This window comes from Homarus americanus, unplaced genomic scaffold (genome assembly GCF_018991925.1).
Source record: "Homarus americanus isolate GMGI-L3 unplaced genomic scaffold, GMGI_Hamer_2.0 scaffold2539, whole genome shotgun sequence".
In the NCBI taxonomy this organism is placed as follows: Eukaryota; Metazoa; Arthropoda; class Malacostraca; order Decapoda; family Nephropidae; genus Homarus; species Homarus americanus.
In genome coordinates this window covers 1,462,836-1,481,341 of record NW_024725489.1, presented here as the reverse complement: position 1 = coordinate 1,481,341, position 18,506 = coordinate 1,462,836, and the positions used below count along the sequence as shown (strand labels likewise).

At 39.8% G+C, this 18,506-nt stretch overlaps 1 protein-coding gene across 2 annotated transcripts in view; it reads right to left on the bottom strand.

Moving 5' to 3' along the window:
• The window catches only part of LOC121864950 (activating signal cointegrator 1 complex subunit 3-like), an 88,001-nt gene that overhangs the window by 60,287 nt on the left and 9,208 nt on the right, over positions 1-18,506 (bottom strand). For both annotated transcript variants that reach the window (XM_042364168.1, XM_042364169.1), the window contains exons 6-14: positions 17,619-17,726; positions 17,104-17,244; positions 16,529-16,672; positions 8,404-8,518; positions 5,845-6,034; positions 1,615-1,736; positions 1,124-1,269; positions 594-794; positions 259-448 (exon numbers count right to left, since the gene is read on the bottom strand). In XM_042364168.1, the coding sequence (XP_042220102.1) occupies positions 259-448; positions 594-794; positions 1,124-1,269; positions 1,615-1,736; positions 5,845-6,034; positions 8,404-8,518; positions 16,529-16,672; positions 17,104-17,244; positions 17,619-17,726 (1,357 nt within the window). The remainder of the gene's footprint in view (positions 1-258; positions 449-593; positions 795-1,123; positions 1,270-1,614; positions 1,737-5,844; positions 6,035-8,403; positions 8,519-16,528; positions 16,673-17,103; positions 17,245-17,618; positions 17,727-18,506) is intronic.

Genomic DNA, 18,506 nt, shown 5'->3' with positions numbered 1-18,506 from the left:
ATATACAATAGAACAGAGTGTGGGACAAGGCTAACATAACAAAACATTCAAAGCCTTTTTGTGTTATACTGTGCCATCCTTTAGAGGATATAACTGGGCAAAGTTATCATAAGAGCTTAACAGAATTGAGTGAGGCATAAACTAAACTGTTAGGAAACAATAAACTGTTTGTGTCATCTACCAGGAAAAATAAATGATATTACTGTAGAGTGTAAGTGAAGTAGTAGATGTAGACAGGTTACACTGAGGGGAACTCACCAGGTTTACGTGTGGTGACGTCCCACTTCTCTGGTGTGGTAATAATCATGTTTGTGGCCATGATCTCCGGCTTGGTGAGGTGCATGTCTCCTGTCAACTCTCGTACTGTTAGTCCCAGGGGCTCCAGTCGCTTGCCAAAATTACGTGCCATCTCAGCTGCCAAAGCTTTCATAGGGGCAATGTACACAACCTGAGTGAAAGTAGAAACATAAACTAAAAGAACATATTATTTCTCATTAATATTACGAGTCATTGGTTCATATTACAGTACCATCGTTGTCATTAAGTTCACATAAAAGAAGAAGTCATTAGAGAATAAAGATGACAATACTAACCTTAAACTTATCTTTCTGAATCACACCAGACTCTATGTGCTGCCTGATCTGATGCACCACAGTGAGCATAGCAATATTTGTCTTACCAGCTCCAGTTGGGGCACAGATGAGAAGGTTTTCATTAGTGTGGTAAGCAACAGGGTACACCACTGTTTGGATACGGTTCAGAGTCTTGCATCCCTTGAAGGCCATTTGACCAATCTTTCCAAAGATAATAAATGAAAGAAGATTGACTATATACTGGTTATGGAGCTTTAATGTGTTTATTTATGATGTCTGCATTTTTCAATATTGCCATAATGAAAGATATTCAACATTCAAACACACTTCTTTCATTACCAAATGGTGGTTTTCATCGGGTATTAGTTTTTCCATGACCTTGGCAACACACCATTTTACTTTTGTCAACCCTTGTATGTACAGTAACTAATCTCACTACAGTACAGGTATATCAAAAAGTGCTAACATGATCCCTGAGGCAGAATAAAGCACACAATACACACACACACACACACACACATCTTATCTACCTTGTCTAGCTCACAGACAGGGAAGAGCTTGGCCCCAACATCCTGAGGTGGCTGCTCAGACACAGGAATCTCCACCTCCTCTTTCATGCTGTCTGTGGTCCGGGTGAATCCCTCAGGCAAAGCTATTTTTATGCCTGCGATAAAACCTGTCAAAAAACACTCCAAGTTGAATTAATTACAGCTATGTGGGATGTCAGATTAGACATAATCCTTTACTGTACATAAGATCCCACAGCTACTTCTTGTAATGGTATGAGATGTATCTTGTTACTTAAATTAGGGATTTTGAACCTGTTAAAATGAATTTCTCCAAAAATATAGGATGAGGATGTTAGTTGACAATAATTATCCCCAAACTTTTTCAACTACCTTATGTGCAATTAGTGTTCGCTGGTATCTGATAGACAGACATTCAATGGGTTCAAGTTCAAATATTATCTCCAAGGAGTCTGACAGGAAAGACAGGTACAAATTCATAAGAAACATCTTACCTGCAGTTTGTTTGGCTTTGTCGTGGTTGTCAAACACGAAGGGATACTTCACTTCTGGGGTGTAAACACGGTCACGCTTTTTGAAGAGATAAGCTTGAGATGCTTCGCGTAAGGCTGTTTCCCTGGTAATATAATGAGCTGTTACTTCATCCACATCACTAACTGTTTTCTTCAAGATAAGATGCCATGATTATTTAACACAAAAAAGCTGTCTTAAAATGTAACATAAAACACATCCGACAAATAAGAAGCAGTAGACCCACAAGTGATGAAAGAACATACACACTGTATACAGGTAAACTCCATGCAATAAACGATGGGGTTAAGTTCCTGAAAAAACCCATCGCTAAGTGAAATATCATAAATTGTCATAGATCGGGATCATTATAACATGGAGTTCAATGGGATACATTCCCAGCCAGTGCCCAAATACACATGTATCAACGACAAAATAATTCCTATAGTCATAAAATCATGAACAAACCTGATCATCATCACATATCCCCTTCGAGGCTAAGGGAACTATTGTTCCCTTAGCACAGGAAAGCCTCCGATAATGGCAGTTCTATTAACGTTTCATATTTAAAACGCAGGTTAATTTAGGACCCAATTTGGAACCAACCTCCCATCCCCGTGTACCCAGCCATCTCTTCTACTAATGTAAGTATTAAAAACCTAATATTATTGATATTTCTCTTATACAGTCAACCCTCACTTTACGCGGTCCCACATTCCGCGTTTCCACGTTTACGCGGTGCCCTGCCAGAACCCAGGATGCTCACATTCCGCGGTGGGTGTACCCCTTTACACGGGTGAAGTATAATTTCTTTTAATTTAGCAAATAAAATTCATACAAATTATCCGGCCAGAATATAATTTACATTGCTGGAATTATTACAATTTGATGATCATTTTGAATATAAACATCATAGATTTTGCATTAGACATACAAATTTTAGATATAATGTTTACTCTTGAGTAAATATGTTATCTTTTGTGCAAAATATATGATATTTATATTCAAAATATTCCTGGTCTTACAAGGAATCCAGCAATGTCAATTGTATTATCCTAACTTTAGTTTGAGGTATTATTTATTAAAATTTAGTGGTTTTCCCCAAAAATTTCTCAGAGAGGGAAGAGCCAGCAGTGTAGTGTGAGAAGAGGGGGAGGGAGGGAGTCATTATTTGAATGGACATTAACTTGGCGACTGTATTTCTCTATTTCTCTTAAGTATTAATTGTGTGCATGTACCATCATAAAATTAAGATGTTATTTTTACTACAACATAGTTATGTGTCGTCAAAAAGTGGAGTTTGGGGGTCGGGCCGGTTTCTATTGGAATTAATCCCATATATTCTGTTGTTCACTTAACGCGGTTTTCACTTAACGCGGTACCCTCTGGGTTTTATTGACCGAGTTAAGTGGGGTACAACTGTACAGTAAAACCCCGCTTTACGCGGTTTCACTTTACGCGTTTCCACGTTTACGCGGTACCCTGCCGAACACGGAATGCTCACTTTACGCGGAGAGTGGCTGGCGGTCCTCTCGCACCGCGCCATTTATGGATTCAAACCTCCCGCCATGTTGGGTAAGCGGCGCGAGTAGGTTGTGCAGTGTATGTCTTTGTTGCGTTATCAGTGACGTCATATGACGTATCGGACTGTGATTGGGCCAAGCATCCTTACCTCCCTCCCCCGCTAGCTGTGATTGGTTTAATGTACTATGACATGCCCCGCCGCGGGAGCGTTCAACCCCCTTGACCTACCCGCGTCAGTTACACCCCTCCCGGCTACACCGAGTATATCGGTATCCATTGTTCATAAGAATGGCTTCCACTGGACCACCACCACAAAGAAACCTTGCATTACCTGGACCCAGCCAGCCGAAGCCAAAGAAGATACGACGTTCCCAAAGCTACGAAATTAAATACAAGATCATCCAAGAGTTGGAGAAAGGAACAAGACAAGTTGATCTCGCGCGCCCGCATTGTGTTATCGAGTCTACGATCAGGACAATTAAGAAGGATGCAGCCAAGATAAAGGAGCACATGAACATCACAAAGTCTACAGGTGCTTCTAAGATCAAGTATTGCCACAACCAGGTGCCTCTCAAGACGGAGAAATTACTTGTGAGCTACTTGATTCGTCAGGCGTGACGGAATATGGCGGTGGACACGCGCTCAGTTAAGGAGTACGCACGTGAACTGTATGCTGCAGTGTCACGTAAGATGGGAATTGCAAAGCCCAAACCCTTCAATGCTTCCTCTGGGTGGTTGCAGAGATTTAAGAAGAGGAACAAGATCACCAACATAAACATTGGTGGTGAAGAAGCTCGTGCTGACCGTGTTGCGGCTAGGGAATTTCCTCCGTTTTTACGTGAGATTATGGAGGAAGGACAGTACACCGACGACCAGGTGTTTAACATGGACGAATCTGGTCTTTTTTGGAAAAAGCTACCTTCCAAGACCTTCGTTGTGAAGAATGCCAGCAAGATTCGGGGCCGGAAGATGCAGAAGGAGCGCATCATCGTTCTGTTTACCACCAAGGCCTCCGGTACCTGTAAGCTCAAGTTATCGGTGATCCATACAGCATGCAAGCCGCACGCCTACAAGAGCATGGACATGACCAAGCTAAATGTCCACTGGCTGACCGCACGTAAGGCGTGGATGTTCTCTACTCTGTCCCTCTCCTGGTTTGATGACTGTTTCGTTCTTGACATGTAGAAATTCAGATGGAGAACTGTCATCACGGGTGTAAACACTGACAATAACAATGGCATCCGGTTTCTTCTAGCGTGACCATATTATTATTGATATATATTGTATAAGGAGCATTCATAAAAATGATTTAACCTTTAGGCCCCGGGTAACATTCCAGAACGTCCAGCCAGCGCGCCTCAGGTGAAGTCCAAAAACGTCCGCCTATTCGCCAAACAAAAGTTATGAAAAGGTAACACTGGGGAACACATCTCATTATTGCTGCTTTATTTTAATGGTAATTAATGATTCACAATTCGATGATTCACCTTACATTGCAATATTGGAGGACACATTATTGTTGTTATTTGAGGCTTTACTGTACAGGTATTATTAACCTGTACTTCTCACTTCAGTCACTAAAACAGAGTGAAAGCACTTAACTAAGAAAAAAAAAACAGCGATGACAAAGTATGCACAATGATAGCAGCCAACACAGATCACATGTTCACGAAAAGAGAGGCAAAACACTTTAGTGACAAAAAACAGAAAATATCACTTCATAGTTGTCGTAACACAGTTCAATCTAATGTTAGTGCTGTCCTCTCACTATAAGAAAAAACAAACAACATTGACAAGTACATTGTACATATAGTCAACGATACTGAATGATAATCATGGAGCTACGCAATCACGAACAGACGCGATCAACAAAGAACCAAGAGCAGGACTGTAGTGCGCGGGTTGGCTGTGTGATGGTATGCGGGTAGATATTGCCATGGCTGACAAGTGCAGCGAGAGATGCGTTCCCTTTGGTGGTGCATAGGATTAAATATTGTTCCTTGTAAAATATCAGTGACTTGACAGAGAAAAATATAATTTGCATTGCCGGAATCCTTGTCTGACAGTGATTAATTTGAGTACAGGTATATACAACCCATAGTTTTCACTAGAGATAAAAAAACTACAACCAACGGATATTGTTACAGTGATTTTTTTATTGTATATAGCGAGATGGTCTTAATTCATGACCATCGTTAAAGAGAAATTTCGCTGAATGGGACATTATATACAATTATATTCATCAATTATGTTATTTAGTACACAAGGCACAAGACATACTGTATAATAATTTGTAGTTTATGAGCAAGTTCTACATCAGTACTATACTATATGAAGTTAACCATATAATAACCTAAGTCTTATCTCACTAAAGTTAAACTGAGAATCTAGATGTAAGGTGTAGAAGAGAGAAAGATTATTGGTACTCTGCTTAAAATGGTTGTCAAATAGCAAAACCAGATGATAGACAAGTTTCATACTGTAACCACAAGTGTATCTGGGAGATGGTCCAGGTGGAGGAAGGACGGATGTTTTATAGATGATAAGTAGCATGTTAATAAAAGCCACAGAGTCCCACTAATGGCTCTCACAGAAAGTAGGAAGAGTAACTAAAACTACTGTATATGGAGAGATAATATATGGGAGTTAAATGTTAATGAAAAATATTGATCGGTGTAGATAATTTTCACCTTTTAGCTTTCAGAGTCTCAGGGCTGAAGTCTTCCACATTATCATCTACCGCCAACTGTTTTGCCGTCCTCAGTAACTTCTTCTCTTCTTTACGAGCTTGTTTGAGGAACTGCTTCTCTGTTTCATTCATAACAGTCACTTGCTGACCAAACACTGGACGCTCGGGCATCCCTCGGTTCTCAAGGTCGTCTGATAGATAAAGAAGGAACATTATTTTCCTTATGTTCTACTGGTAACATTAACAGCATATATGAGGTGCATTATAACAACCCATATTAGCATTTTAAATCAACAATACAGTAAGTCCTCGTATAACGTCGGCCCACTTAACATTGTTTCGGTACTAAGTCGCTAGTCTTTAGATACCAAAAATTCATTTAACGTCCCGATGACTTGGTACAACGTCGCTTTGCATCATCACAGACTATTTTTTACGGTGCATCACCCTCTCTCGGCTCGGTGAGCTAGCTACCCTCACTCGCGGAACGTCACATGGTCCCCAAGCGACGCCAAGCCAGTCTCTGTTACGACTTCACATCATTCGTGTGTGCTTAAGCGCAGGTATAACTTCCACGATATTAAGATGACTGGTGAAGTTGCCAGTTCAGATACGGTTGCTGCCGAGACATTCCCACCAAAATTAAAACGGATTATCCAGGAAGGAGGCTACTCATCGAAGCAAGTCTTCAATATGGATGAGACTGGTCTCTTTTGGAATAGGATGCCTGAGAGGACCTATATCTCGAAGGAGGAGAAAAGAGTGCCAGATTTTAAAGAGGCAAAAGACCGCTTGACACTGCTGCTTGGCGCAAACGCTGCCGGCGACTTCAAGCTGAAGCGAATGTTGATTTCTCAAGCTGCCTTGAAAGGTTACTCTAAGGATCACCTTCCTGTCATTTACAATGCAAACAAGAAGGCATGGATAACCGGCACCATATTTAGCCAGTGGTTAAACATGTACGCCGTCCCTGCAATGAAGGAATGCTGTGCCAAGGAGAACCTTGACTTCAAAATTCTTCCGATCGTTGACAATGCTCCAGCTCATCCTCCCAATCTCAACGACTTGCATGACAGTGTATAAGTTGTATTCCTGCCTCCCAACATGACAGCACTGATGCAGCCTATGGACCAAGGCGTCATTGCAGCATTCAAGGTGTATTATTTACGTCGTACCATGGACCAGCCGCTCAAGGCTACAGACGGAGAAAATAAACCTACAATCAGAGAATATTGGCAGGGCTTCAACATTCTTCATGCAATTGACAACATTGGCAAGGCATGGCAAGAGGTTTCAAAAAGTTGCCTAAATGGTGTGTTGCGTAAATTGTGGCCCGAGAGCGTGAACAGTTTTACAGGATTCACGGATTTAGTCCCAGCAGTGAATAGGGATACCCCCAGCTTGGCTAGAGAGGCAGGTTTTGTTGAGCTGGAATCAGAGGATAATGAGGAAGTCCTGGGATCCACACAGAAGTAACTAACTAATGAAGATCTGCAACTGCTAACAGAACACAGTCCCGTTGAAGATGACGACAAAGAAATTGCACAACGAACGCCAACTGCCAAGAGGATGGCAGACACGATCAACATGATCCAGCAAGGTATGCAAATCCTTATTGATGACAACCCAAACAAAGAACATAGCTCAAAGATTCAACACAGCATTGATGACAGTCTAGGCTGTTACATTGAGATCTACAAGGATGAAAAGAAGAGTAGCAAGCAGTCAATGCTGAATTAATTTTTTCGTCATAGGACAGCAGAAGCAGCATTTTCAAAACAGTCTGCAAGCGAGGAGGAGCAAACAGCGGTGGAGGAACCCCAGTCAGAGCAGGAGAAGGAGGCAGCCGCAGAGTCTCAGTGACTCATCACACTCTTCCTCTCCCGCCCCCCCTCCTCCGCTCCCGCCATCCTCCTCCTCCGTTTCGCTACCCACCACACACTCACTCTACCACCTCCGCCCATCGGTGAGTTCCAATACAAACTTAGTAGTTGTATATGTATGCATTATTTTCTATATAAATGGCAATAATTTTCTGTATATGTAATGTTTTTCATGGGGCAAAGGGAGGCTCAGGAACGTAACTCCCGTATTTTATATATTTCTTATGGGGAAAATTGATTCGCTTAACGTTGTTTCATTTAACGTCGCATTTTTAGGAATGTAACCCCGATGATAGGCAAGGACTTACTGTAGTTGTGTGTACTGTACTGATTTTTGCTTTGACAAACAAATTATCAACTGGTATTCTATTTTCTGAACTACAGTGAACAGGCCATGACAACTGCTGTACAAAACATCTAAAAGGTTCACATGGCAAAGCCACATCTTCTGAAAATAGTCATGATAAAGTTTCATTTACCAGAGGACAAATGAAATTTACTACATCACACTTGTACTGTACTACAAATATGTGGGGTGAATTATATCTTAAAATTGAAAATGATATATTAGGATGTCTGTCAGAGAACATTTTTCATCCACTGTCATTTCTCCCTCATAACAGTTTAATATCATAACAGTTTAATAAAGATTATTATCATAAAAATATTATACTTACTCAACAACTCTGCAATCTTCAAGTCTTTATGAGGCGGAGGATTCTTGATCTCTTGTCTGTGCTTAAGTAATGTCTGGATAAGTTCAAACCTCTCAAACCCAAGAAGGTCAAACATCTGTAAGAGGATCAGAGTTGTCTGTGGAGAACACATTTGTCTTATCTTATTTCTGCTCACTAAATAGAAATTATCATAAAATATAAGAGGATATTGACAGTATAGGACCAGTGGAAAAAAAAAAAAAGCTAGGAAAGACAACTATAAGATAGGGGATCCTAATTCTTGGTAATTGCAACATACACACATGGCACTCTGTATAGAACTAAAATACTGCAAATAAAAATACCGTATACATCTAATGAAACAAAAATAAATAAATAAATTAAGTATTTATCATCGACATTTCATGATCAATATTTTATGTCCACTTTCCACACTTGTATCCAAGCATCACAAGTACAGTACTATACAGCAGTTTTTTTTTATCATATAATTGCCCTGAAAGTCTTACAAATATCTTCAACAAAGGCAAAAGGAAAATCATGAATATAAACTTGAAAGTAGTAGTACACAAGACTATGAATATTATCGTGACCTTGAAGATTATACTGGATATCAATATCCTAGTGAGAACTATGGTATGTACACTCTCCAAAAAAAGTATCAGCCCCCTTTCTTATCGATACGATGTGTCACAAAGGACGAATATTTCTGATCACTAATTGTTTCCTGCATTATGTTGATAAACCTGCCTTCCTAGTATCTGTGAGGGTGACAGTTCTTATTTCTGGCATTTGTAATTATGGTGAATCACTGTGCTCCATCATTAGTAAAATAATGTAATGATATTAATGTAGCGAAAATATATCAACAGCAAACAAATAGTGCGTGTTTTCTGTTGAAAATCCATGATCAACAATAGTACCTGAGAATCATTGGAAAACACAGCTTGCACTGACAGACACGGAGAAATGTCACTTTCCGAATAATAGTGTAGCTATAAATCAACCTTTGTTAGCTATCTCCTCATTGCTTAGGCCTATGTCGCAAAGGGCGATGATACTGCCTTGTGTTGATAATCTTTCTTCCCTTTCTCTTGGCTGCAATGTTGCTTCACTCTCTCTCTTTTACAGGTACTTTAACAGGTAATGTTCGATGGATTTGGCATCCTGTTTACCGCCGGCAAGGCTGTGGGCTCGTAACACCCGACTTGCCCACGGTGCCAACAATTTCTTTGTGAATGTCGGTCACACTAGAATAACCCGTTATAGTACCTCCTTCTTTCCTCACACAGCCAAACTGTGGAATGTTCTGCCTTCTTCTGTGTTTCCATACTCATACAATCTGTCTCTTCAAAAAGCTGGTTTTCCGGCATCTTTGTGGCATAGATTAATATAACCTTTTTCTTTCCTATTTTTCATTTCTTTTTAATCTCATTTTTTCGTCTCCTAGGCCCCATTGTGGGTGGATGACCTATGCCCAGGTGAGCTGTTCCCTGAAAAAAAAAGGGGGGGGGGGGGCAGATACAGTAAAGCCTCCAATAACGACGGTTCAGCTAACGAAGATTAATATCTAAGACCCTGGTTAATTTAGGACCCAATTAAATTGATGCCATTATTTTCTTTGTATTCATGACAAAATTAAAAAATACAGTGGTCCCTCGGTTAACGAACACAATTCATTCCACAGAGTCGTTCCTTAACTGAATCCATTATTTCAATGGGATATTGGGTAATTGGTTCCAGCTCACAGAAAAGTAGATACAGTACAAAGTAAAGCCAAAAAATGCATAAAGTCAAAAACACTCCTAAAATTCCCCTCAATCACTATAACGATCATTCAAACTTGGGCTATTCCTTAATAAGGAATAGCCCAAGTTTGAATGTAAATGGAAGTGTTTATTGTATTCCATGTAGCAAATGTAATTGTAATTATGTAGGTCAGACAGGAAAAACACTGCAGCTCAGAATCAAACAACATAAGTATAATATCAGAACTGCATCTGAAAGCAGTGCCTTGTTCGTTCATGTTAGGAATAATAATCACCCCATTGCTTGGGAAAAAAGCTTAGAAGTATTCAAATCATCTTGTGTCACAGAAAGACTTCTGGTTGAAGCTAGTTTGATTAAGGAATTAAAATCAATAAACCTTAGTGATGGTCAGTTCAAAACTGATATGTTACATAAATTTATTTGTCAGTGGCCCAAGGTTAAAAATGCTTTGAAAACCTTTGATCTAGATGTATGATAGTTATTTTGTGGGTCCCTTTTTTCTGACCTGACCTGGCTAGTCACGTCACCACCCTTCTCTTAAGCTCCTCTACGTGTGTGTTGGTGTGGGGATTAGTGGATGTCATCATTATGACCTGACCTCATGTTTTTAGGTCACCCTGTATATTTAAGCCTCTCTCTGTCCATGTAATCCAGTTGCCTCTGAAGATGTCTTGAATAAAGACGAAAGCTAAGGTACTCCGTTGTTTCCATTTTCATTTATCATGAAATATATATATATATATATATATATATATATATATATATATATATATATATATATATATATATATATATATATATATATATATATATATATATATATATATATATATACACAGTCAACCCTAGCTTTACGTGGTCCCGCGTTCCACGTTTACGCGGTACCCTGCCAAAACCGGAATGCTCACATTCTGCGGTGCGTGTACCCCTTTACGCGGAGAGTGTCTGGCTCGACGCTATTTTTAGATTCGCCCCTCCCGCCTTCGCCTGGGCAAGCCGTGCGGTAAGGTTGCGCAGTGCATGTCTCTGTTGCGTTATCAGTGACGTCATATGACGTATCGGACTGTGATTGGCCATGCATCCCTACCTCCCTCCGCTGCTAGCTGTAATTGGTTTAAAGTAATATGACGTGTCCACCCGGGGGAGGGAGGGAGGGAAAGACGACGCTTGACCTAGCCGCGGCAGTTTCATCCCTCCAGGCCACACCGTGTAATCGTGCATCCATTGTTCTGTAAAATGGCTTCCGCCGGACCACCGCCCCCAGAGAGAAACCTTTCCTTACCTGGACCCAGCCGCCCTAAGCCAAAGAAGACACGACGTTCCTTAAGCTACGAAATTAAGTATAAGATCATACAAGAGTTGGAGAAAGGAACAAGACAGGTTGATCTCGCGCGCCAGCATGGTGTTAACGAGTCTACGATCAGGACAATTAAGAAGGATGCAGCCAAGATAAAGGAGCACATGAACATCACAAAGTCTACAGGTGCTTCCATGATCAAGTATTTCCACAACCAGGTGCTTCTCAAGACGGAAAAATTACTTGTGAGCTACTTGGTGCGACAGGCGCGACGGAACATGGCAGTGGACACGCGCTCAGTTAAGGAGTACGCACGTGAACTGTATGCTGCAGTGTCACGAAAGATGGGAATTACAGAGCCCAAACCCTTTAACGCTTCCTCTGGGTGGTTACAGAGGTTTAAGAAGAGGAACAAGATCACCAATATCAACATTGGTGGTGAAGAAGCTAGTGCTGACCGTGTTGCAGCTAGGGAATTTCCCCCGTTTTTACGTGAGATTATGGAGGAAGGACAGTATACCGACAACCAGGTGTTTAACATGGATGAATCTGGTCTTTTTTGGAAAAAGCTACCTTACAAAACCTTCGTTGTGAAGAATGCCAGCAAGATTCGGGGCCGGAAGTTGCAGAAGGAGCGCATCACCGTCCTGTTTACCACCAATGCCTCCAGTACCTGTAAGCTCAAGTTATCGGTGATCCACACAGCACGCAAGCCGCACGCCTACAAGAGCATGGACATTACCAAGCTAAATGTCCACTGGCTGACTGCACATAAGGCGTGGATGTTCTCTACACTGTCCCTCTCCTGGTTTGATGACTGTTTCGTTCCCAATGTGAAGAAATTCTGTGAGCAACAGAATGTGCCATTCAAGATTTTGTTGCTGCTGGACAACGCACCAGGACACTCGCCCCTACTGTTAGATCGTCACCCCAACGTAAAAGTGGTCTTCCTTCCTCCCAACACTACGTCTATATTACAGCCCATGGACCAAGAGTTAATCTGTAATGTAAAAGCTGCATTCTCTACTAAAATTCAAGCTCCTGAACGACTACACCAACACCAGGGAAGAGTTGCGTAACCTGAGTGACACCACCACCGATAGCAAGAGCGAAGACGACAAGGATCAACAGTTGGCAGAGCAACAAGTACTTTTAAAACAATTCTGGAGAATATTCAACATCAAGAAAGCTGTGGACTTCTTGGTGGGGGCATGGGATCAGCTGTCTGTAGCAACTGTTCGTCACGCATGGAGACATGTGTTGCAAGGCATTCCGGCAGTTAGGCAGAGTCAATCTGTGACTGGTGAGGCTCACTGTTGCAGTAGCAGTGGACCTTGCCAGAGAAGCTGCGCAGAGTGTTACAACTGCAGGCTTCTCCGAGACCACCAACGACGACATCCTGGAGGTGATAAGGGATCCTGATGTGACTACCGACGAGATGGTAGATGATGATGATGACGTCAGTGAAGAGGCAGGTGGTGCGTCATCCCAAGAAGAACGCCGCTTATCCCATAGTAATGTTAGGGGTGCCATCGAGTGTATCGAGAAAGTCAAGCTCCTCCTTTCCGACGACCCTGACGCAAACAGGTATGAAATCTTCACTACCCAGCTGTTGCAGACTATGGAGCCCTACATCAAGGTTTATCACGACAACATAAACACCAGCCGTCAGCAAAGCATAACAGAGTTCTTCGCCCGCAACCCACCACAGCCAGCCCAAGCCAGTGATAGTGACAGAGGTAGAGACAGTGATGACTTTGAGGGATTTGTCAGGGAGGCCCTGACAAGTGTGGATGACAGTGATGGTGACTCACCTGAGGGCCAGTAGCCTGCCCTCTGCCTCAGAACCAGCCTCCATTCCCGTACGCCAACCCATCTCTTCTACTAACGTAAGTGTTAACCCCAACCTTGTTTTTTTCTAACCTAACCTTCAGTTTATTGACTGTTCCTTTCTATATTATGTGTGGGTGAATACCATCATAAAGTAAAGATGTTATTTTTAGTAAAACGTACGTAACATCTTTTGAACGAAAGAAAGCTGAAGTCATTGCTTTCGTCACGATTTTATCCCACTTTCCACTGTAATATGTACGTCATTTCAGCAATAATATTACATTTCCGTGAATGTATTATATCAAGCACAGTATGAATAGAATACCACTAATATAACAGTATTTTAACCAAAAACTATTAAAAAAACGAGTAACATATCTTGAATATCGGAAGGTTAGGTAAAGTCTTTGGTTTTCGTCATGTAGTTTATCCTAATTTACATTGAAATACATTACGTTTCAGTAAAACTACTATTTATTTCTGAGAATATGGAAATGTAATATTTTTGCTGAAATGACGTACGTATTACAGTGGAAAGTGGGATAAAATCGTGACGAAAGCAATGACTTTCGCTTTCTTTCGTTGTTCAAAAGAGGTTACGGTAATCGCTTTTCGAATGGTTTTCATTTAAAAAACTTTTGTATTACAATAATATTCTATCCTAATTCATTTGTGATGCAACAGTTTAACTGAAAACGATTTGAAAAACACGTGTACCGTCTAGCTGATACGGCAGAGCCCTGGTCGCAATCAGACCAGAAATTGTGGTGAAATCTTTTAAGAAATGTGGGATTTCGAATGCTCTTGATGGAACAGAAGACGACTTGTGGGATTATGAGGCTAATGAGAGCGTGATTGAGGATGAATATATTGATCCTATGGCTGATGATGGTGTTGATCCATATGACGATGCTGTTCAAGGAGAGGACTGGGAGGAGCTGTTTGGTGCTGATGACTAGGAAAATGATTTTGATGGATTTTAATGAAAATATTCATAAATATGGTATCGTAGTATTTATTCAAGTGAATTAGGATAGAATATTATTGTAATACAACAGTTTTTTAACTGAAAACCATTCAAAAAGCGATTACGGTAAAATCTTTTGAACAATGAAAGAAAGCGAAAGTCATTGTTTTCGTCATGATTTGATCCCACTTTCCACTGTAATACGTACATCATTTCAGCAAAAATATTACATTTCCATATTTATTACTGGGAATATATTCATTCAGTCACAGTTAAGGTAAAATATACAGTACTTGTGATGTAATATTTTAATGAAAATACCGGTATTTAGAAATACGGTATCGTAGTTTTCTTTTGTTTCAAATTTAATTAACAAAGATTGTTTCAAATGTAATGAAAAAAAATTTATGTATCTATAAATAAATTTTAAAAATGAATACTTTATGTTTTACATCGTACTGTGCTACCATACCATGCATTTGGCTACTTTGGGCGTGCTATGATGACGCAAGAGATCTGCCCTGGCAACTGTACCGACACTCACAGCTGGTGGGGCATCGTTTCCATTGTTTACTGGTAGTTACTGGTAATTATTTTTCAACCTAATGAAACTATTACCCGTTTAGAGGTCGGCCCCCAATTTTTTGCCAAAAAAATTGGGGTCCAATTTATCCGAAATCCAGATTAAAGGGATCCAAATTAACCAGGGTCGACTGTATTTTTTGGCGTTCCCAATCCATCTCACCTTTTTTTTCTTTACCATTAGTGGTTAGCTGCTTCTATTGTTCCATTTATTAACATTAAATAACATTACTTAAAACATATATATTCATTTTTTTTTTTTACATTAACTTTACTCCAGCTACAACCAGGGTCTTATTTTCTTCACTTTCTCGTGTAGAACTATCGTCCCAGACTACGGATGTAAACACAAACGAAAACAATGGCGTCCCATCTCCTCTTGTGTGATCATATCATTATTCATTTATATTGTATAAGGTGCATTCAGAAACATTATTTAAAAAATATAGTTTGCAATTTTCATTAATTCTACTGTTTTGGGGGAAAAAGAGGGTAAAAAGCCAGACAAAAGATATGAAAAGGTCACACTATGGAACGCATCTCATTATTATTGCTTTATTTTAATGGTAATTAATGATTTGCGATATGATGATTCACTTTGCACTGCAATATTGGAGGACACATTACCATCATTATTTGAGGCTTTACTGTAATAAAATGATTTTCAGATGCAAGAAAAAAGAACAAAACTAACAACCAGAAATACAGGTTGACAACCCTTTATCCGAAATTCCCAATACCGAAAAAAAACAATTTGTGGAGCAATTTTTTTTTTCCCCCACCAGGGCACAGGTCACTGACCCACATCGGGGCCTGGGTGGCGAAAATGTAATATTAATAATAATTATAATAATACAGGTAATAATAATAATGATAATACAGTAATAATAATAATTATTCATTGTAAATAAAATTTTTAATAAAAAATACACAAATTAAAATAAGAATGATAACAATAATAATAATAATAATAATAATAACAATAATACTGTAATAATGAAATAATAATAAAGAAATGCAAGAATGAAAAAAAGATCAAAAGTGAGAAACATGACCTAGACCTAGGAATTATTATTATTATTATTATTATTATTATTATTATTATTATAATTATTATTATTATATTTTAGCTCCCAGGCCCCAATGTGGGTCAGTGGCCTGTGCCCGGATGGGCTGATCCCTGTAAAAAAAAAAACCTAACCATTCTGAAATCCGAAAAATTCCAAAAAACCGAAATGCATCTGGTCCCAAGGATTTCGGATAAGGGATTGTCAACCTGTACCAACCAAACCAATACTGCTGTGCACGCACGTGTAATTGTGTTCATTTGAAAATACATCAGGCTGGGGGGGTGGGGGTGTACAGTAAACCCTCCCATTATTGGACTAATTCTTGCAAGCCCTGTCCGATATTGGGAGAATTCTGTTATAGAGAATATTCAGTAATGAAATGTCTGTTAATGAGAGGGTTTACTGTACAGTACTGTATGGTTCATAGTAATTGATGTAAAGTACTATACAAGAAGGTGTGCATTAACTGTAACCTAAATTATACAAATTAACGCAAAAAGTATAAAAACACGATAAACAAGATATTAAAAAAAATTCTCATTTGTTTTTCAATTTTATTTGGGAGGAATAAAGAAGTAACTACTGTAAGGATGTGGCATGTCTTACGTCATTCTGCAGTTCATCATCACCCTTACTGCTGACCAGGAGAGTGAGGGTGCCTTTGCTCAGTTCTGCCACTATGCTTATGTCTGTATAATATTTCAGCATCTCCATCTCAATCCATGACTTATCATAAATCTCTTTGGATGCCTGAAACCATTGAGAAAATAGTAATAGTGAAGACTATGAAGCAGATGGGTGCTGCCTTCCACTACCTGACACACCGGAGCTACAAAATTGTCTCGACATAAGTTGACTGACAAAATGAGAACTTGCTTGGTAAATAAATACATAGAGCATAGTGAAACCTTCAAAGTTGATAAAACTGTTGTGAGAGAAAGAGACGAACCTAACAAATATAATCAGTAAATAATTAAATAGTAATGAAACAACTGTTTAAGTAAATTAATCTTGTTTTACTTCAACACCACATATACCTAAGGGTCACCCACTAATGAAGAGCTAATGACACAGACTTAGTTTACTTTCTCATAAAGTAAATAACGTTTGTACCATCACACACAAAGGAGTGTACTGTAGTAATGTTAACAGACCAAAAATAAAACCATAAAATTAGAAACCTTTTTCTTGACTTGCACTTCCACTGGCTCAGGTTTATAGTCATCATAGTTGAGAGTTGCCTGAGAGACCACCTTCACTTTGGTCAGGTCCAGCAGCTTATCCATTGGCAGAAGTTCTGGTGTCTGGGCCAGGGGGCCAATCTTTCACAGCAAAGAGTTAATACATCATTAAAAAACATATAACATGAAGGTACAGATGGGAAAGGTTGGCTGCCAGACCACTGTTTCTTGGTCACACTCACAGTACAGTACAGTACAGACAACTTGTAGGTGGTTCACTTCAAGACCTAAAACTCCAGTCGTTACACTTAATTATCATTTATTGCATCCCTCGCTACCTTTTTTTCTTTCCTTCTATGTTCCTTCCCCTTTACCTCTAGCCTTTACTTTCTCTATTGTTCATGACTGCTGAGACAATTCATCCTAATATTTTATACATTTTGATTATTCCCACAAAAAAGTAGTTTTCTTTTTGTAGATTTAAGTAGTATAAAACACTTGCCCTACCCTCCTACCTTAATATTTGCCCCAAACATGGTTGATGTGTTCTCAGGTATATGAAGGTTGTTCATCAGTTCCACTAGGTCCTCCTCACTCACTAAGTCAGCAATATTACGAACTGCCTGAAAAGATGAAAAATGAATTGTAGATAACTGTTTAAACAAGTAAATATAAATTATAATACAATTGAATATTGTATATGTTACTGGTAAAGTGTGAAATCCAAGCATTGTATGAAATGCCTAGGCATTCTATGCAATACCAGGTTTGTTTTAGACAATGTGTGAAATGAGACCTGTTTATACAGTACATGTTTATTCTCATTGCTGGGTTTATTTTATGCAATGTGTGAAACAAGACCTAAGGTTAGGTTACATGAAACAATGTGTCATTTCACACATTGTTTATTTTTCCAATAAACAATGCGTATTAACATGTGTCACCTCCCATACCCGTGTCACCTACCATGCATCTGTGTCACCTACCATACCTCTGTGTCACCAACCATGCATCTGTGTCACCTACCATACCTCTGTGTCACCTACCATGCATCTGTGTCACCTACCATACCTCTGTGTCACCAACCATGCCTCTGTGTCACCTACCATGCCTCTGTGTCACCTACCATGCCTCTGTGTCACCTACCATGCATCTGTGTCACCTACCATACCTCTGTGTCACCTACCATGCCTCTGTCACCTACCATGCATCTGTGTCACCTATACCTCTGTGTCACCTGCCACACCTCTGTCCATCACCATACCACTACCAGCCTGTCACCCCTACCATGCATCTGTGTCACCCACCTCTGTATCTTCTGTGTCTGTGTCCCCTGCCTACCATACCTCTGTGTCACCTACCATGCATCTGTGTCACCTCTGTACCTCTGTGTCACCAGCCAT